Below are 22,091 nucleotides of genomic sequence, written 5' to 3'. Positions count from 1 at the left end.
AATTTTGGGTTCATGCCATTGAGCTGCCTGTACCCTGGAAAGAATGACAGTTTTTTAAATTGCAAAAGTTCTTGTTTTAAATGTACATTTTTTTGCACCTTTTGGACTGTTGAATTTGCCTTTTGATGCCCGTGCTGATTCTATACAATGAGTGCCTAGCTGACCTGTATTAAAGTCTGAAGATCAATCCCTAATCTTGCGTTAACTATCATTTAGGGTGGTGGATGCTTCAGTTGGCCTCAGTGCCTTTGACTTGCATGGGGGAGATGGAAGGAAAGAGTGGATTCCTACTCTTATTGCTATCCAGCTACCCTGCTGAAACTATACTGGATGAGGACAGGGCCTGGCTCAGCAGTGATGTCCTCTTCCCTTTCTTTCTTGATCAGCTACTCCCCACCACATCTAAATGTGCATGTTCTAAACTCTCGTCATATATTTATGAAGTGCTCAGTGACTTCAACACCAAGCTCCAGCTTATTCTCTTCAGAAAAGGAGAGAAGTAGGGGAGCAAGGACTTTGTGAAACATATAGAACAGATGTTCAGAGTAATGTCTGCCATTTTAATACTAAAACTTTCTACTTTTATTTTTGCAGTCAGACTGGGAAAGTTCAAACACTTGTCTTTCCTGTGATGTATCTCAATGAGGTAAGACTATTTTAGATTGGTCAAATGAAAATCTAAATGTTCAGGTTGGCAATGATAGCTTCATCCTCAGTGTGTGAAGACCTTGTTTGATGTATTTCTACATAGACAATATATTGTCTTCCAGTAGACTTTCCTCTCTGACCCAGGACTCCAGTCATTCTTTTACGATAAGTAGGGGCCGGGGGGGAGGTGTGTGGTCTGCAAGTTTTAACATTACAATATTCATGATTCATTCCTGACCACTCCCATTCAGAGGACAAAATGCTGTCTGGAACTGTCATTTCTAGTTTGTAATCAGTCTTACGGTAGGAACTAATAGTATTTGGACACTTGAAAGTTATGGACAATCTAAGACACTTTTCTCTCCTGTAAGAAAGCACAACAATGTTACAGATGCTGTGCTATTTCACTCCTAGTGCCACTAGGAGTGAAGATGCTATTATTAAAATACCTTGCAACTATAAAATTAACATGATCTATGATGTAGTTCTGCTATGCCATCAAATATCTGTCTATTTACCAGGTAGTCTTTAGCTATTTAAAAACAATGTGGGATGGTATAGAACTATTTACTGCAATGAACAGTAAGGGTTTTCATCTTTTCCAGAGTGACAAATGTAGTTGTGTTGTAGATTGTGGTTGCATGGTTATATCTTGTCCAATTAGTTTTTTTTTCTTTGCTTTTGACTTCGCCTCATGTTTTTTTTATCTTGTTGCAGAGTATTTTGATCGATAACACATCGGCTGCTAAGTTGAATGCCATGCTCCTGCTGTCCGAAGTAGTAACCGTAATTCCATTTATGATAATGGGACTGGGGATTCTCTTTGGATTGATCTTCATTGTACTTGTGTGCACTAATCGCAGTGAGGTTACTGAGGTGAGTGTTCACAATCTGAGATGTGTGCAATATTACCAAAATACAAAACTAGAACATAACACTAACTTTATGGTAGTTAATAGGATATTTGTTTTACTCATTTGGATTACTCTCTCTAATTTTAATTTTGGAGTAGTGATAACCCATACAGAGCAAGCAGGTTTTTGTTCCAGCCCGCTGGCCTGCGTTGTTAACAAGTTTCTCATCCAGCGGAGTGTTCGCCCTTGTCAATTCATATGCGTGGATACTGAGAGAACTTGATCGAGTATTGACTCTGTTGGTCCCTTATAAGGATTATCTCTCCCATATGCTCCCATGTCCAAGCCTGCTAATGAAATCTGGCTCTTACCTGCTTAAGAACTAGTGAGAGTCACAGACTTCAGGAAGAGTGGGTGAGAATAGAAAATATGAAGAAAAAGGAAACTTTTTAGGCTGGATAAACAAGTTTCACTTTTGTGAGACTTACCTACATATAGGAATGATACATACATTTGAGGATTTGCTTAACTTGAGGTAAAATAACTCCCATAAATCAACTTGGGATGGCGGGCGTGATGGTGGAGATGGGATGACCAAAAACTTCCATTGCCAGGTCAAAAACTGCATTTTCAGATTTTTTTACAATTAGTATTACATTGTGTACTAAATGTTTGGTACATTAACTGAAGATAAAGGATGGACTGTTGATTGTTATGTCCTGAAAATTGATGAGCTTGCAAACTGGTATTAATTATGATGTCAACTGTATTTGTAATCAGTTGCTAAAATAACAATTGATCTCCAAACCCTACAATTGCAATGATAAAGGAAAATTAACTGTACAATTAAACCTGCTCTCATTTTACATTGTGGTGTTTCAACTTGTCAAAATGGCTGTCAAAGCATTTTTTTTCTTAGTTCCATTTATGTATTGATCCACATCCCTCTTTTCTTATGACTTTCTTGTCATGTAGTGTCCCAGCTGAGGGGACCAGTGGGCTGCTTATCCCTGAGTCTTTAGTGCCATTCTGAAATCAGAAGTATCTGCTGTATGAGCAGCACAGGATATCAATTCCACTTTGGTTTTCTTGACTCCTACAAAAGAAGCAAATTAGCCTCTAATCAACTGCCATTTACAGTGGCATGATATAGCTGAATTTGGGAGCTCTGCATACAAGTATTCCTGGCATGAACTTCTATCCCACACTTCTGTGATGTGACACATTGAAGCTCTAACTTACTAAATTTAGATTTAGTAACTAAAAATGTTGAAATTTCTTGCACCAAATATTATTGGAAGTGTAACAAAATTGGGATGCTTGCCACTGTCTTCAGGCCTCCACTATGGTTCCTGAATAACCTTGTCTCCTTCCTTAAGTGTACCTTTTCAGATGAATTTTCCATGGCACAAGGAAACAGATGAAGAAAGAAAGTCTCTCCTTTTAAATTTGACTTCCATGTACTAGCGGCTCCCATTATTTCTCCCCGCCAGCACAACTCTAGAATGCTTCTACTTTTACTCAAACAGTAGTCATTTGTCTAGCTGAATCTCATAGGTTGGAAATAACTATCTTCTATGTATAGAGCAGAAGGCATTTTGCAATGGCCTGAAAACAAAGACTGAAGCTAGTTACAAATTGAGCTCTGCTCCATTTCAACTTCTAGACACCCAAATATTTCAGCATGTCTGCTCCCTGCTCACCAAATTCCTCAGTCTCTAGTAAAGATTTGGTTCATGTTAGATTTCTCCTGCCCTCCTTAGATTTTAAAAAGCTAAGAAGCCATTTGGAGCCTGCCATCATAGGAAGGATGAGCCAAAAATAGCAGGCCCTGCAGCTTCAGTGTGCTCTTGCACTGTTTCATAATGCAGAATCTAATTTTTCTGGCCTAGGCTGACGCTGGTGTGAGTCATAGATGATGTACTATTTGCTGAGTGTAGCATTTTGTTGTAGCCCAATGACAAATCCAATAAAAACTACTTGCATTTGAATCGCACCATTAACCAACAAAACACTATAGGCCAGTCAAAACTCCATGCCCTCCAATGGCTTGATGGAAACAGAAGTTCGCAAAACCAGTTCCAAAGTAAAAAGTAGGCAACATGTGACCATGTGTTTATTTTCAATATGCACACTTATGTTACATGTGAAATAATTATTTTGACAACCATTTTTGGGTGTGACAGAAGATTCTAGTTTGTAACCTCATCTTGCCTGATAATGAAACATATTTCAAGTGAGGCTGATTGGAACAAGAGAAAATATTCACTGTTAATTAAACTTGACTCTTGCCGTGTTGGAAGGAGCTGCATTGATCACGTCTATTGGCGATGTCTGAACTCGGGTGGCTTTTCCTGGTGGTCAATTTTTCAAGACACAAGCCTGATCAGTAGAGAACTCTCTACTTGACCATCCTATTCGTGACCCTGTTAAACTCCCCTCTGTGAAGGCTGTGTAAATGGTGGTGCAACCAGAGTTCAAAATAGGATTTCACTTTGGCACAACAGTATTATGACAGAATATACACTCCTTAATACACCCAACTTAATAAAATTTAGGTCTGTGTTTAGATTTTGGGCATGGTTGGTTGATTATGTTATTAGACAAATCATCCAGAGGCCTGGACTAATATCCAGAGAGTGCAGGTTCAAATCCCAACATGTCATTTTAAGAATTTGAAAAATAATTCATGGTTTGAATATTTCAACTTTTTTTCCCTCTATTTTATGACCTAATTTGATCTTTGCCCAGGGTCCTAGTTATAAACTTTGACAACAGCAGTATGCAAACATTGCAATTCAGTTTTTTAAAAAGCAGGTCAGACTATTATTAGAATACAAAAAGGAGAGATGGTGGGTAGGGAAGAAGAATTTGGGTGGCCAAAGATGTCCCATTGAGTCTGTCCATCTTGTTTTTCAGTATTTTGCGTTGATTTGAATATTGCTGAAAGCTACAGTATTTGTCATTGTTCTGTGACTTGAACATCTTGTTCTATCAGCCAATCTGTACCTTGTCTTCCAAAATGTTCTCTGAAAAGGCAAGATAACACTTCCTGGAAGGATAGGATATCTGGACCATTTTAACTGCCTGCCCACCTGGTTCCTGATGCTTGAATGGAGTTAAAATTAGCACTTTAATTTCAGGCAATAATCTAATTTTCAAGTTAGTTTAATTATATTTAAAAGCCGCATTTTTAAAAAAAAATCAAGGTTTAGAAGCTTCCAATATTTGATTGCTTATTGGACCATGATTAGGTCTGTCTCTTTTGGTTTGTTTTATACAACATGCTAACTTGATGATAGCTAAAATTGCCATCAAAATTTGAAGAGGCAATAAAGACAAACTTGACTTGATTTTCTTGTTCTTAACAGAATAGGGATGTTTTCATATGTTGGAAGCTGCAAAACCCTAATTTTTTTATATGTAACTTTTAAATATAGTTCTAAATTAGACTATTGCCTGAAATTAAAGTACTAATTTTAACCCCACACACCTGACAGCAACCAGGTGGGCAAGCAGTTACAATGGGCCATATGTCCTAGATTTCCAGGAGGAGCAGGAGAGCAGTCAGCTTTCTCTTCAGGTTTGGGATTATTGGAGTTTATGCAGACCACAGCCCATTATTCTTATCTCCATTTCTCTTCTGCCAATGCTTCTTGGGCCCTTTTCTTTCTTTTCTAGCTCCTGTCACCCAATCCAACCTTCTTTTACTACCCCTCCCTGGGTATTTTTCCTTTCCTAATCCCCCTCCCAAAACATCTCTACTAGTCATTTAAATTTTTACCGAAAAACTTGGCCAACTGTGTTCCACACCGCAAACTTCTGAAATATCTATTTATCAGTTTGCATTTTTTTAAAAAATGGTAGCTTCTTCCTTGGTCTTTTAGTTTCACAAACAAGTTCATAACATTTTTGAAAAAGAAAGTAAACATGTTTAAAGTTCTTGTGCTATTTTAACACCCAACATTTTAAGAATCTGTGCAGTGCAATTTAACATCAATTGTGCAAACTGTACACGCAAAAAAAAAATTAGGATAAGAACAAGGATTGGCATGTTGCACGGAACAACATATTTAGCAAAACTTGGGAAGTTGTTGGGGAAGATTTGAAAACTATCTTGACTAGTCTGGCTGTAGTGAGATGACAGAAAAAGCGCCCCTTTACATTAGCAGAGGGATCAGATGCAAATGAGAAGAGGTGAGTTTATTATGAAGGAAACTGTTGTCAGGAGTACCTTGTACAGTTTGAGTTATGGTCCAATATTAGTGCCCTTAGGCCTCATTGTAAGGAAACAAAAACTTACATTTACATAGTGAATAATGTTTCCTAAGCACACCAAATCATTTCCGATATCTCAATTATTTTCAAATTCTGTGATTTAATGTGATATAGCAACCACTTTGTATACAGGAATGTCTCTCTCATGTCAGTTAGATGAGTGTTAAGCTAAACTGTTTTTGCTGGCAATGATTGTTGGAATATTAACAAAGGAATGGGAATTGAGAAATTAACTGTAAAATTAACATGTAGCACAATAAACAAATAATTCTCAGCTACTACTAATTAAATAAAAATGTTGGCCAGGACATCAAATGAACGTCTCTTCAATGCTGAATTTCCATCAATGCTGCTATTGAATTTTTAAGGTTCTCCTGAAGATCCGTGACTGAAGAAATGGGTTCAGAGCCTGGGCAGGGGTGAGCTTGGGGAAAGTTTAGCTTGTTGGGCAAGAAAAAGGGGGGTCCTGAATAGATATATATCTTAGTGACAGAGAAATCTGACAGCTCATTGTTCTTGTTGGAGATAACGGTGGGGCTCTTGATGGGTGTTTAAAAATATCCTTGTGATGGAGAAAGAAGCGGAGAGTTATCTTTCCTTTCCCAATAGATCCTGGAATAAGCAGTTTTGGCAAGTCCTGATTAATGTAGTCCAGCCAGATCTGGATCTGGTGAAAGCTGGAAAAATCAGTTATGTGCCTTTAACCTGATGGAATAAAGATGAGGACCATATCAGTGAAACAAACTGCATGGGAGCGAAACAAGTGTTTTATTGGAAATAAGGGCATCAAAGGCTGAAGGTGAGAGAGTGGTTGAGCAAGTTGACAGATGCAAAATGGAGAGCCAAATGCTAGACATTTGGGAGTTTGAAAGTGCAGATGAAATAACTTGGGGGAGAGCTTATTCCCAGAACCGATGCTGAGAGATGTGGGGTTAGAAGAGGGATGTGTAACAAATGCAAGGGAGAAGGAAGTTGGATGTGGCCTTACTTGTGAATCCAGATGATAGTAAAGAAGCCATGTGGAATGGCAAAGTGGAGAGGTTGGCTGTGAGATGGCAAAAGGATTTTGGGGGAAGGGATATACAAACATACAAAATAGGAGCAAAAGTAGGCCATTCGGCCCCTCAAGTCCGCTCCGCCATTCAATAAGATCATAGCTGATCTGTTTGTATTTCTAATTCCACATTCCCATCCACCCTCGATAATCTTAGATTCTTGTTAGGCAAGGGAATCAATCTACTTCTGCCTTAAAGGTATTCAACGAACCTGCCTCCACTGCCTTCTGAGGCAGAGTTCCAGAGTGTCTCAACCCTCAGAGAGAGAATTTCTCCTCATCTCTGTCTTAAAAGGGTGCCCCCTAATTTTAAAACAGTGCTTCCTAGTTCTGGACTCACCCACAAGAGGAAACATCCTTTTCATGCCCAACTTGTCAAGACCATTTGGAATCTTGTATAAATCAATGAAACCATCCCTTACTCTTCTAAACTCCAGTGGAAATAGAGCTGAGTCTGTCCAACCTGTCCTCATAAAACAACCCGCTCATTCCAGGTTTTAATCTGGTAAAGCTCCTTTGAACTACCTCAAACACATTTACATTCTTCATTAAATAAGAAGCCCAAACGGCACATAGTATTTGAGATGCAGTCTCACCAATACCCTGTATAACTGGAGCATAACATCTTTATGTTCAATGTTCAATTCCTCTCGTAATAAAGGATAGCATTCTATTAGGCTTCTTATTACTTGCTGTACTTGCATGCTAACTTTTTGTGACTCATGCGTTAGAACACCTAGATCCCTCTGCACCTCCAAATTCTGCAGTCGTTCTTCATTTAAGTAATACTCTGCTTTTTTTTATTCTTCCTGCCAAAGTGAGCAACTTCACATGTTCCTACATTATACTCCATCTGCTAGATTTTTGCTCACTCACTCAACCTATCTATATCCACCTGCAACCTCCTTATGTCCTCTTCACAGCATATTTTCCTACCTATCTTTGTGTCTTCTGCAAATTTAGCTACCATGCCTTTGCTCCCCTCATCTAAGTCATTGATATAAATTGTAAAAAGTTGATGCTCCAGCACACATCCCTGCTGGACTCTACTCATTACATCCTGCCAGTCAGAAAATGACCCATTTATGCCAGCAAGCCAATCTTCTATTCGTGCTAATATATTATCCCCTACACCATGAGCTTTTCTTTTTCACAATAACCTTGGATTTCATTTGAAAGGCATTTGATTATATCAAAGTGCGGCACATCTACAGGCTCCCCTTTAACCACAGCACATGTTACTCCTTCAAAAATCTCCAATAAATTGGTTAAACATGATTTCCCTTTCACAAGACCATGCTGACGCTTCCTGGTTTCCTTGAGTTTCTCTAAATTCCAGCTATAACCTCTTTAATGACTGACTCTTTAACACCTTCCCCGCAACAGACATCAGGCTAACTGGCTTATAGTTCCCTGTTTTCTGTCTCCCTCCTTCTTGAATAGAGTGGTTATATTTGATACTTTCCAGTCTGATGGAACCTTTCTAGAATCTAGGGAATTTTGGAAAATTAACACCAATTCATTTACTACCTCATTAACCACCTCCTTAAAGACTTTAGGATGAAGTCCATCAGGACTCAGAGATTGTCAGTCCACAGCTCCATTAGTTTGCTCAGTATCACTTCCCTAGTGATTTGTAATTTCACCAAGCTACCCCTCCCATCTACCTCCTTGATTTACATCTATTACTGGACTGTATTTTGTATTGTCCATAGTGAAGACAGAAGCAAAATATTTGTTAATTTCATCCACTATTTCCCAACTATCTACTATTAACTCCCTATTCTCACTCTCTAGAGGACCAATGCTCTCTTTCCTTTTCTTTTTAAGTACCTGAAGAAATCCTTGCCATCCATTTTTACATTTATAGCAAGCTTCCTCTCATACTCTAATTTCTCTCTCCTGATTAACCTTTTAGTCATTCTCTGCATTTCTTTATATTCTGATCAATCATCTGACCTGCCACTCATCTTAGTGCAGTTATATGCTTTTTCCTTAAGTTTGATGCTTTCCTTAACTACTTCAGTTAACCATGGATGGTGGGTCCTCCCCTTATAATATTTATTTATAGAAGCAGTATACTTATTCTGAATATGTTGAAATGTCTGCCACTGCTTCTCTATTGATTTATCCTCTAGCCTAGTATCCCAGTTCACTTCAGCTAGCACATCTCTCATCCCCACAAAGTTGGCCTTATTTAAGTTTAAAATGCTAGTCTTAAATCCACTCTTCTCTCTTTCAAACTAGATATCAAACTCAATCATATTTCGGCCACTGCTACCTAGGGGTGCCTTTACCCTGAGGTCGTTAATTAATCCTGTCACATTTCACAACATCAAGTCTAATATAACCTGCTACTTAGTTCCAGTACGTGCTGCTCTAAGAAACCGTCTCAAAAACATTTTATGAATTCCTCATCCTGACAACTACTGCCAATCTAATTTTTCCAGTTTATATGTAGATTAAAATCGCCATGATTATTGCCATCCCTTTACCACAAGGACCCAATATTTCTTCTTGTATACTTGGTCCTACAATGTACTTACTGTTAGGGGACCTGTAGACCACCCCCATTAATGACTTTTTCCCCTACTATTCTTCATCTCCTCACAAACCAATTCTACATCCTGAGCTCCTGAACTAAGGTCATCTCTAACAATTGCACCAATGCCACTTTTGGGGAGAGGTGAATGGAGGAGTGAAATCTGAGGCAAGAGGGCAAGATGAGTTGCAATGAAGATTGAAATTGATTGACTTCTTATCCTTGGTTCATGGGTTTGGGGAGGAAAGGAGGTAAGATATGTTAGTGAGGAAAGTGGGGTTTGGGGAAATTAAGATTTTGAAGAGGCAAGGGGGATGAAAGAAGATAAAGTGCTCAGAGGAGTGGGAGAGTAGGGAGGAACCAAGATGTGATTCAGTGGTACGGGTCACACTGACCGCCTGTCAGTTTGGCTGCGTTACGTGCTGGATTGTATAGTCAGGTATGGAAGCTTCAGTAAGGGGACAATGTTGACACCCATACACCAAGTTTCTATCAAAGCCAAGATATTCAAGCAGTCATCCACACAAGATCACGGCAGGCAAGATTCTTGTGACTAAAAATGTACTGGAGCGAAATACCGAAAAGGTTGACGATTGTTGGTTTGTTATCAGTGTCCAAACGGTCAGATGAATAGGACAGGAAGGATGTAGGTGAAAGTAGCCCCAGCAGGCATGCTGAGCGGAAGGCTACTGAGTGAAGGACAGGTTTGCTCCTTATAAGGAAGCGATGATTGATTTTTTTTTCAGAATTCTGAGAGAAGCACAGGAAAGCTGTTGACTTATTGAAGCAGGATTCAAACCTGGGATGGTGACATGAGAGTAGGGCAATGATGGTAGGTATGGTTTCGGATAGGGATTAGGGAAGGAAAAATAACCCAAGAGGGGAGGTGTAAAAGGAGGGCTGACTGAGTAACAGGAAAAGCCAGAGCCCAAGAGGGGTCAGGAGGAAAAAAGAGAGGGAGATGAAAGTAATTGGCTCTGGTCTGGAGCAGCACCCAAAATTACAACACAAATGGACACATGGTTATGGTTGGTCACAATATGATAAAATTTGCATGGGATGGTCCCTAATATTAATTAGAAAATCAAGTCAAGTTTGCTTATATTGCCTCTTTTAGTTGTTTATATTTCAAGTTTAGCTAGCATAAATCTATCTTGTAAAAACTAAACCAAAGGAGACAGACCTAATTATGGTCCAATCATATGCTGGATGTTGCTAAACCCTGATTTTTTAAAAAAATCCAAAATGTAACTTTAAATATCACAATTAACTTGAAAATTAAACTATTACCTGGAATTAAAGTGTTCATTTTAACCCCACTCGCCTGACAAACCAGGTGGGCAGGCACTTAGAATGGTCTACATGTCCTACCATTCCAGGAGCAGCAGGAGGGCCAACCAGTTCCCTTCAGCTTCAGAACTATTGGAGCTTATACAGATGAGGCCCTGTAGTCAAAAAGTCCCAAGCCTCACATTTCAGATGTCCAGATTGGTTTGTCATCAGCCTTGGCCCTCAACTGTATGGCATATGTCCCTTTTAAAATTGGATCTTAATCTGTTTTTTCCTTAAGTAATATCTATAGTGAAATATGAAACCAAACATTTATCTTCCTCAGAAGTTTGTTGGAACAGTCTATGATGGTCTTTTCTTGCTCTATCCTTATGTTTTTATAATGAAATATATATATATTTTTTTGAAAACAGGCATCAGAGGCAGAAAGGACACCCCTGTTGAAACCATCTTGAAACTTCGTGCCAGCATTTCTGCAGCCCTGATTGAGAGCAGCTATGCAAAGGATGCATGTTTGTTTTCTTGTACATTTTCTAGAGTTGCACAGCTGGTTTCAAAGTCTCACTGAGCACAATTTGTTCCCTAAAATGTCAAATTGTGTTACTGAAGTCAATTTTTCAAGGTCGAACTTGCAAAATCATACCTAGTAACACTACTTTTAAAACTTAAATAATGATGTGATTATAAATGGAATTACTCACTGCAGTTCTGCAACATTGACTACTATGACTTCAGTCTGTAAAGGCAGAGCAATCTTTTTGGTAATGAAGCCTTTGCTTATGATCCACATTAGTTATGATCAAGTGTACTGTGGTAATGTTGTTCATGGCACTCTGGAGTTTCCAAGGAATTTTTGTGTGTATATATTGGAGTATATTTAATTTATATTTAACTCGAATAATGATGGCTATATCCTTGGGTGATTTCTTCTTTGAGATCTAGTTTGTTCAGGTGTGAAAGCACTTACTCTGACACACCCTTTTCTTTCTTCCTCCTATCCCCTGGCTGCACTTAATATATTTATCCTGCACACTTGCCACATAGACTGAAACACGTGATTTCTTTTGTGCACCTTGTAATAATAGACAATAGAATTACATTGGTGCAGTCAAGCAATGCCAATTGGTAGTATGGATTCAGTGAGAAAAATGGTTTTGTTCATATATTAGTATTCGGGAGGAGAGTGGATGAATGCAATCAAAATTAAGATGAAGCATCTGTGCCAAACAATAATCCCTCTCCATTACATATGAATCTGGACTCTTGGTCTTTAAACATGCTCCAGCCACCATTGTAGTTCAGTTATTTGAGACTTAAATTAAAATGTAATACAAGAGATAGGAGGAAGGACATTTTTACACAAGCATTCCTCCCTTTTTTTCTGTTTTGTACTCAAATGAATCCAGTGGTGGGATTGTAGACAAGTTAGTAATAAAATTGACACTTGCATATTTAGTGTAATGTAGAAAGTTTTACTAATGAATAGTGGTGTACCAAAACTCAGTACATGAGCAAAAGCAATTTAAAGATTCAAGGTGCACTATGCTTCAAATTAATACTCTGCTGAAGCTGTTAAACTCTTGGTCCGCTTTGCTTGTCTTATACCCAAGTTAACATCCATCCTTGAATCTATGCCAGGAACCATCCTTGCCAATTGTATGTCATGGTTAGTTTTCTGAAATTAGTCTTCTGGGTTCAGGCCAATAATGTGCTGCAAAGTATTGTGCAAAATATGAAAAGAATTCCAGGAAAGCAACCTCAAAGTGTGTCCATTTGGAGAGCCCTTATTTTCCTTCACTCTGTATGCCATACATTTGAACAAATGGTGTGTTCTTGTATATTTTTATATGGATTAAAATGTTTTAGATAATGCTTTTGTTTTTTTTAAAAATGCAGCACAGTTCAAACATTTTATGACATGGCTGACTCATTTGGCACTGCAAAATGTCTAATTGCAATGTTATTTCTAAAATATTAATAAAATATGCAATTCAATTAGTGCATTTTAATCATTTATAAAATGTCCATACAATTTTACAGTACAAGATCAATGTTGGTGGGTGATAGTAAATCAGCATTTTCCACAGTATGTACTAGAATCTCTCTGTGGCCTGAGATGATTTAAGTCACCATTCTTTTTCTGTGATCAGAAGTTTCTTTGACCCTCAGGGAAGTGAAATAGTTTTGCACCTGAGGATCACTTTTAATGACAGTGTGTAGTTTCTGGAGTGCGGTTCCATTACTTCAAAATAGTGACGATGGACCCATATACCCAATGCTGGTTCAGGCCGGGAACGTTTGTAATGAACAAAGTGCAGTCCTGCTAGGGGAAAAATATTCATAATTTGTATTGGTCTACATCATATCTGAACTTTATTAGAGCAACCTGTTCTATGTATTTCTCACGGCTGCCTATCAAAGATCCTGAATGTGCCTTGAGCTTCCATGTTTTATTGGCATATTTACTAGTCTACAAACGTAGGAAGAAAGAGGAGGAAAGCTCGTATCCAACAAGAATGTGAGTAAGAGGAGGTACCTTGACCTCATTCTACCAGACTGTTGGCCTTTTAGTGGGTGTGCTGCAACCAATGTAAACAGGATATACAAATGTGTAGAATTCAAATTCCATGTTGCTTTCAATGCATACCATCTCCTTAACCCAGCTGCATGTGGCTGAAGTGAAGCAATGCAATCTACAGTGCCTCAGCTGAGCAGAAGTTCTGTTCTTTGCTTAATGGTAAAAGATCAATTTTGTGTGAGGGTACGTTGGGCAAAGCCACATCTACCCAGGAACACTTTTTCGTACAAGACCAAATTGATCCCTGTCACCCTTAAATTATTCCAACCGGTAAAAAGAAAGCGAAGGATAGCTTTTGGTACTCAGTATTAAATGTTTGTAGTTCTTCAAAGTCAACAAAACAACAAGTCAACATTAATAAACCACTTCAAGAGCTCCCACTGTCAAGAGATGTGAACAAACTGGATGTAAAAATTATTCATATAGGACCATTGCAGTCTGTGACTATGCACATGACATTTTGCCATTTTTTTTTTGTTAAAAATACTTGCTTGTTTAATTGACAAGCGTTTACTCTATTCCAGAATCTGAAAAGCAGCAAATTATTTTTAAAATCTGCTGCACCTGCACAGTCAGTCTGTTGTCATTTGGGAAGGAGTGAGGCCAGTGAATCCATCGGGTCTCAACTTTTGTTTTGAACTGTTCTGAGAAGAAATTGCTTGTGTAGCCCATCATTCTCTGTCACTTCCCCCCATATTGTATCATCTTGGGGAAGCCAAGTAAAAACTTGCTCTAAGCCTGCCTGACGATGTATCAAAATTACTGGCCAAACTGTCATTCAGTTTACAACACTAAAGTTACATTTTGTAAACAATTTGTCTATTTGGCATAGGTTAAAGCCAAAGTTTTCTCTGGGTCTTAAGAAAATTTTATTTAGACAGAAGACTTAAATGCCTGGGAAAGGTTCTTGAATACGTACGTTTCCTGAATTTCACAGTAATTGGTGATACATTCAGAGTTCACTCTGCAAGTCGCACCAAAGGGTCTCTGAGTGATCCAGCGCCATAGCAGCGATCTCTTAATTCGCTGAACTACTGTTCTCTGGTTGTTGGAAACAGGAGACAATTGGACCTACAAATAATTGCAGTGAACATGTTTTAGTGCCAAGTCAACACTCATTTGCTCTATTCAGATGAACTCTACATTGGAAGTTTTCCAATTAACTTGTTCCTGTGATCTGAGAATTTGCCACTCTATAAATTAATTATTCTTACAAGTGGTTGCCTTCCTTTTAAATGATGTTGAGAAATCATGGAAACGATTGAATAGATTATGGCCATTTATCAGACCTTTGTGTTGCAATCCTGAATGGCAAATCTTTAGTTAGCAGACGTTTTCCATGTGAACATGTTGGAACATCTTTTTATATTTTGACTAATCTAAATGATAAGCCATATCATTGAGTTCATTTAAATGGGGCTAATGATAAACTTGGCAACCCAGCAGACTGTTTCCTTTTCCATCCAGTGAACCAGTTTGAGAATTAATGCTTTACACATTTCATCTGGTTGGTCTTTTGTATACAAAGCCTTGTGATGATCAAAGAATTTTTTTGTTTTTCATCCATTCATGGAATGTGGGCTTTGCTGGCTTGGCCAGCATTTATTGCCCATCCATAGTTGCTCTTGAGAAGGTGGTAGTGAGCTGCCTTCTTGAACTGCTGCAGTCCATGTGGTGGAGATACACCCACAGAACTGTTAGGAAGGGAGTTCCAGGATTTTTACCCAATGACAGTGAAGGAACAGAGATGTATTTCCAAGTCAGGATGATGAGTGACTTGGAGGGGAAATTCCAGGTGGTGGTGTTCCCATGTATTTGCTGCCCTTGTCCTTCTAGATGGTAGTGATTGTGGGTTTGGAAGGTGCTTTTCAAGGACCCTTGGTGAATTCCTGCAGTGCATCTTGTAGATGGTACACACTGCTGCTACTGTGTCGGTGGTGGAGGGAGTGAATGTTTGTGGATGTGGTGCCAATCTTGATTGTTGACTCACATTCCCAGTAAAGTGTTTAATAAGCTGGTTAATTTACTGTTGATTTAATCAATCTGTGGGAAGGAAAATTTTTTTAAAAATCTTCAGGAGGAGAGGGGCAGTTAATTTATTTTTAAATCCTTCCTTTAGTGGCCAGGTCTTCAACTCTGGAATTCTATCTCTAACCCTCTCCACCTTTTTGACCTTGCTTAAAACCAACCTCTACCACAAAGCTTTTGGTTCTGTTAAATATCCTTGTGTGTCCATTCTTGTCCAATACGCTTCTGTTTTTATATATTAAAGGTCTGTGTAATTTTAATTCATAAATGTCCCATTAATATAAATGCAAATTGTTGTTGAAGGGTTTTCTGCTCAATCTGCTTCACCATTTGAGGTAATTATACAAATTCATGTAAAGTCAGATATCAAGTAATTAAACAATTATTGCTTTCATTAACTTTCTAAATGTGTTTCCTCCCAACAAACAAGGGGAAGACCAAAGTCATCATTTTCAGTTCCAACACAAAGTCTTTACCCTCTCCCCTGAACCTAATCCCACTCCTGAGCCCGGTCGCTGGTTGAGGCAGAATGTTTTGCAGCCATGGCGTCCCCTGTGACACCAACACAAGTACAATACCTTCAAAGTACCCTCGTTATTCTTCATGGGTTTAATGTAAGATTTTTTTTTAAAAAAAAGTTCCTTACCGTAATGCTGCAAACAAATAAAAGTATCCCTGTGATCGCAAACACCTTGTTCAGTTGAGCCCTCATGGTAACAGCTCTTCCAGCCCAACTTTCCAGCTTTGTGAACATGCATCAGCGGCTTTCAACTATTTATTGGACACATTCGGCTGTCACCTGATCAGCAGGTAGGAAGGTCGGTGAACAGGAGAAGTAAATAGAAGCTGTACGAAGGACAACAGATAACACAGCAAACATTCTGGGAAAGTTCTCCTTGTGAATTATTGCTCGGACTATTTATTATTTACTAAAGCTCGGGTGTGAACTCACATGCTTGGCTCCAGTGACATGAATTATGTAATTCTGTGAACGGAGATTTAATGAGAGTGACTTTTTAAATTTGCCTAACTTTACACGTGGAACGATAGCCTGGGCTAAATCTGGGCTCAGCCCGTAGAGGATCTGCAATCAACTTCATAAAAGTGTTTTCACATTTATATTTATTTACTTTGATTTTGAAGAGAGTAAGGAAATGGGCTGCTGGTTTGTTTATCAGGAGAAGAAATGGTTTTTAATATTACGAATCCTCATTCGTTTGGTTGCCTGTCTACAGGAGAAACCCTATTGCCTGAAGAAAATCGGTGGGGATCATGTCCCTTTCAATTAATTCCTGTTCCAAAGCGATTTCCAGACTATGAAAGACTTTTTCTTGAAGTGTGGTCACTATTAGCGTCTCCTCAGGCAGACCGTGCGATCGAGGGTGACCTGCTTTCACTCCTGTTCAATGGGTTCTGAGATGGTTGATCAGTCCAATGTGCGATTTACTGATTCTGCCACATGCGGGGCAGGAGGTGCTTGAGGGTTGGGTAGAGGAATTTTTTTTGGAGGATTGTGCGCTCGTCCGACACCTCAGCTTCGCCATTGCGCGTTCCTGATGAAGTCTCAATGGGGAGAATTTTCCCCACGTCGGGTGGGCTGGATGGGAGCTGGTGTGGGCAGGCGCAGACACTATCGCCCCCCGCAATCAGCTCTGTGCTGCCATTTTACACGGGTGGGCCAGTTAAGGCCCGCCCAGTGTGCTTCATCATTCCCGTGCATAGCAGGAGTGGGTGGGCGCGCTCAGCCTGCTGGGTCCAATGGCGACCCGGCGGCCTGAATAAATGAAGGCCTGGCAGCCTTGGATAGGCTGCTCACAATGGCTGGGAGAAGGGCTCTGTAAAGCATTCCTCCCCCCCCCTCCACACACCCCTGCCAACTCTGAGTACAGTAATGTAATTGACTCCCTCACGGCATGGATCCCTTACTGGGTGTGCCAGCAGATATTTCCCATGCCCAGTTCACCCTGAGAGGGTTGAGCTAGGATGTGTTCTGCATCTGCAGCATGTCACACTGACACCTGGAGTATAGAATGGGGTTGAAAGTCAAATATCTGCACCTAGGCACCTGAGCAGTCCAGTCATCGGAAGTGTATCTTGAGAACACCAATGGTTCTCTTCACCACAGCCCTTGTGGAGGCATGGCTCCTATTGTACCGCTGCTCAGCTTTTGTTCTTGGATGTGGGAGAGGCGGCATGAGCCCTCAGAATGTGGCCCTTGTCACCCAGCAGCCAGCCATCAAGTCAGGCTGGAGCACTGAAGAGCCCCGGCACCTGGGAGTGTCTGAGGATGTAGGCTTCGTGGGAGCTGCCTGGGTACCTTGCACAGACTTGTAGAATCAGCATCCTGTGATCACATACTATCTGCACGTTCATGGAGTGGAAGCCCTTCCTGTTGACGAAGGCACCGGGCTCACCTGCTGGCGCCTTGATGTGTACAGTCTATTGCATCCTGGACACGGGGGAAGCCAGCAATGGCCACAAAGCCTCTGGCTCGCTCTGTCTGGCTGGCATCGTCCTAGCGGTAGTGGATGAAAGTCATTGCATGCCTGAATAGAGCGTCTGTCACTTGCTTGACATAAGTGTGGACAGCTGATTGGGAGACACCGTAAAGATCACCCACCGACCCCTGGAAAGAGCCAGAGGCATGGAAGTTGAGGGCAGCTGTGATCTTTAGAGCCATTGCCATGAGGTTTCCACCCACACAGTTTGCAGAGATCTCAGGGCCTATCATCTGACAGATGGAGGTGATTGTCCCCCTTGAGAGATGGAGCCTCCTACGGCACTGGACTCAGGCATATTGAGGTAGCTGCTTCACTGCCTGTAAACCCTGGCAGCAGGATAGTGGTGTCTTCTGCGGCCCCTTCTGCCTTGCACTTCCTCTTGGCCCTGCGCCCCTTGTGCCTGCATCTCTCCTCCCAAAGGTGGCTCCCCTGGAGGCTGAATGTTCCCCCCCTCCCTTCTGGCCCTCCCTTCCTCCTCACAGGAGCTCCCTCCAGTGGAGAGCACAACTCCCATTCCCTGGCTAAGGGAAGGCTTCCTGAAAGTTCCAGGCCCCAGAAATGACTCCTACTGTAGAGTCCTGGCCAAGGCTTTTACTCCTGTCCTAGCAGCTGGTATGAGTTTTGAAGTCTTCCTGCTCACTCAGGTAAAAAAAGTTACTTTCACACTTAAATCCCTCAAACACCACACTTGCGACCCCACTCACCCTGCCCGTGAATGAGGTTATACAAATGTCTCCTACCCGCCTGCCCGTTACACCCATGTGACGTCCTGAAGTTCGCATGGGCTGCAAAAAATCGAGATCAATTGCTGCCTCAAGGGCCTTAACTGGCCTGTTAATTGATGGCGGGTGTGCATCCGAACTTAGTGTGTCCGCCTTCCCAAACATCGTGATGGCACGCAGTGACATCGGGACCCTCGCCCAACATCACTGCTAGTCATTTTACGCACGGGCGTGCAGGGCCCACCCCCACACCCCAACAGGAAAATTTTGGCCCATGTGTTTAGTGCCTTGCCGGATGAAAGGATGAAGATCTCTATTTTGGTTGGTCACAAGCCAGGGGTTCCCATGAGCTCGTGAGGCCTCTTCAGGGATGCTTCGAAAGTGTTCCTAAAGCATTTCCCCTGTCCTCCTGGGAGTCTCATGTCACGATCAAGTTCTGAGTAGAGCAGTTGTTTTGGAAGTCTGGTGCCAGGCATACAAACAACATGAGTGGTTAGCATCTTGATGCTGGGCAAGCTAGTTTGGGAGAGGACACTGCTGTTGGACTGCCTCTCTTGCCACCAGATTTGGAGGATCTTGCAAAGGCACTGCTGGTGGTACTTCTCCAGTGCTTTGAAGTGCCTGCTGTAGGTTGCCCAAGTTTCTGAAGCATATAGAAGCACGGGGAACACTGCTGCCCAGTAGACTATGACCTTAGTCTCATATTTGAGATCTTGGTCCTCAAATAGTCTCTTCCTCAGCCAGTCAAAGGCTGAACTGGCACATTAGAGGTGATGATATATTTCATCATCTACATGTGGTTTTGTTGAAAGAAGGCTCCCAAAATGGCCCACATTTCTTAGGATCTCACTGTCGATCTTAATCGATGTAGGGAGGTGTTGTGCTGTGGGAACTAGTTAAAGAATGAGTCAACAGTGACCTGGAGCTCAGTTTCTGAATGAGCGTGCACACACAAGTATCTTCTGCATACTGAAGCTCAATGACTGAGGCTGGAGTGGTTTTGGTTCTGTGGGTAATTTGCTGGAGGTGAGGTACAGTATTACAGTGAGGAAGATGGAGAAGAGGGTTAAAGTGTTGACACAGCCTTGTTTGACCACAGCCTTCACTGAACTTTCCCTCTGTTTCCCTTTGGCTTCAATTTTGCTAGGGCTCCTTGATGTTGCACACGATTGAATGCTGTGTTAATGTCAAGGGCAGTCATTCTCACCTCATCTCTTGAATTAACTGTTTTGTCATTAGTTTGGCCTAAGGCTGTAATGAAGTTTGGAACTGAGTGGCCCTGGAGGAAACCAAACTGAGCATCAATGAGCAGGTTATTGGTCGGTAACTGCTGCTTGAGAGCACCATCGATGACACCTTCCATCACTTGGTTGATGATTGAGACTAAACTGGAAGGGTGGGTAAGTGGGCAGGGTATATCTGGGCAATTTTTGACTTTGGGTAGATGCCAGTGTTGTAGATGTAGTGGAACAGCCTGGCTAAGGGCATGGTTCTGGAGTACAAATCTTCAGTACTACTGCCAGGATATTGTCAGGGCAATCAGTCTAATGCCAGTAGTGGAAAAACTATGTGATGAAAGTATAATAAGTTTCATAAGATTTTACTGCTTTATTGTGAAGTAAGTTTACGGGGATAAGTATAGTTGAGTCTGCGTGTGATTTAATTACATTTGGAGTCACATAGACTGCAAGTTTGAAATCATCAAAAGAAGTTAGGTGCTTGACATGCTAATGAGTAAACATGGATGCTGGCTTAGCATGTAAGGTGTGAGGGGAATTTGCATTTTTAGATAAAGGGATATTTGGATTTCAAAGGGATCTTAGCCTGTTTGCAACTAGCCAGATAAGCAAGGCTAAGGAATGTGTTTATTTTTCCAAAAGTTAACTGACAATATATAGTGGCAACATGAAAATCTTATATTGAGGAAGATACAGTTTAAAAGACATATAGAGCAATAGAACTTAGGTATTAAAAAGAGAAACATATATAAAGAAGAATGAAAGGTTATGTGTCAGAAGGCCATACAAAATCTAAGAGGAGTCTATGAAACATATGAGCCTTAATGAAGCCTCCAGCAGTTGTGTATAACTATGCTATAAAACGAAACTGAAGTTTGGAAAAAACCATTTGGAATTCCACTGACCAGGGTATTGTGTTAACTTGCTGAGTTTGTTTTAAAGCTAAAATCTATTTTTGGACTGTTGCCTTAAAGGGAGTGTAACTGGGGGGTCAGGTTAATTATGAATGTTAGGAGTTATTATAATAGTAATTGTAGTCTTATGTATGTGCTTGAAATCTTTTATTAATAAATATTTTAATTTTTTTAAAATCGCTAAAGGTCTTGGTAGACATTTTACTTCTGAATTCAGTGCACACATCCCATAATAAATACAAATTGCAAAACCATTGTGATAGTGCGACCAAGTTTCCCTCGTGTATTTGGTCCACCTGGCACACATCGTCTGCCACGTCATAGCAAATTAGGGGCTCTTTGCGGGTTATTTGAAATTTCTTGATTGGTTTGGAGTTGGTGAATGTTAAGGTTACCAGTAGGAGAAGCACATTGAATTCAGGAGTTGGTGTGAAGGATTTTAAAGTGGTGAGACTGCAAAAATGGTTGTATCCATAGATAAAACTTTTTTGGAAGTAAAAGATAACTCTCTGGGTTACAAAAAGTATCTAAGGGTAAGTTATCAGAATTGGTGGATAAGTTACAGTTGAGGTTACCTATAAGGGCAAAGGAAGTACACATATTTGAAGTGATAGCACAGCATTTGAAGTTGGAAGTTAGAAGTGACATGAGTAAGTCACAACTGGGGGTAGTGAGACTTCAGTTACAAATTAAAAAGCTTGAATTTGAACAAGGAATAGAAATGAAAAAAATTGAACTAGAGGCAGCAGAAAAAGAAAGGGTAGAGAAAGAGAAGGAAAGAGAAAAAGAGAGAATACTTAAAAGAGAAATGGAAATGCAAAAGCTCGACCTCCAGAGGGAAAAGTTAGCAATGGAGGAGAGGAAGAAAGAAAGAGAAAGAGAATACCGGTTTAAAAAGCTGGACTTTAAAAAAGAGATCTCAGATGCTGAGGAAGGTTTTGATTATGAAAGAACCTTCAACCTAAAACCTAGTGGGGAGATGTTTAAATTTGTGCAAGCTCTTCTGAAGTTTGAAGAAAGAGATGTGGAGGTGTTCTTTATTTCATTTCAGAAGATAGCTAAACAGCTTAAATGGTCACATGAAAACTGGACATTGTTTTTACAGTCTAGGTTAGTGGACGAAGCTCATGAGGTTTATGCTTCATTGTCAGATTATGGTGGATTATGACGTAGTAAAAAAGACTATTTTCAGTGCATATGAGTTGATTCCTGAGGCGTGCGGGCAGAAATTTAGAAATATAAGAAAACAGCTTTGGCAAACTTATATTGAGTTTGAGAGAGTAAAACAAAGTGATTTTGACTGGTGAACATGGGAATTAAAGGTAGAGACAACATATGCAGCTCTTAGAGAAGTAATTCTTTTGGAAAATTTTAAAGATTCAATTCCTTGGGTAACAAGAACTCATGGAGGAACAGAGGATTAAAATGGCAGCAGAGATAGCTG

General features: G+C 40.4%; 1 protein-coding gene across 3 annotated transcripts in view; it reads left to right on the top strand.

Annotated features, from left to right (window-relative positions):
• Positions 1 to 12,661, top strand: part of scarb2c (scavenger receptor class B, member 2c) — a 51,792-nt gene extending 39,131 nt beyond the window's left edge. For all 3 annotated transcript variants that reach the window (XR_005943534.1, XM_041191679.1, XM_041191688.1), the window contains 3 exons: positions 595 to 646; positions 1,366 to 1,524; positions 11,080 to 12,661. Coding sequence is in view for 2 of the 3 variants with exons in the window: in XM_041191679.1 (XP_041047613.1) it covers positions 595 to 646; positions 1,366 to 1,524; positions 11,080 to 11,121 (253 nt within the window). In the remaining variant the exon portion in view is untranslated. The remainder of the gene's footprint in view (positions 1 to 594; positions 647 to 1,365; positions 1,525 to 11,079) is intronic.
• Positions 12,662 to 22,091: the final 9,430 nt, after the last annotated feature.

The sequence above is a fragment of the Carcharodon carcharias genome, chromosome 1, assembly GCF_017639515.1.
Source record: "Carcharodon carcharias isolate sCarCar2 chromosome 1, sCarCar2.pri, whole genome shotgun sequence".
Taxonomy (NCBI): domain Eukaryota; kingdom Metazoa; phylum Chordata; class Chondrichthyes; order Lamniformes; family Lamnidae; genus Carcharodon; species Carcharodon carcharias.
This window is presented reverse-complemented; position numbering and strand designations above follow the sequence as displayed.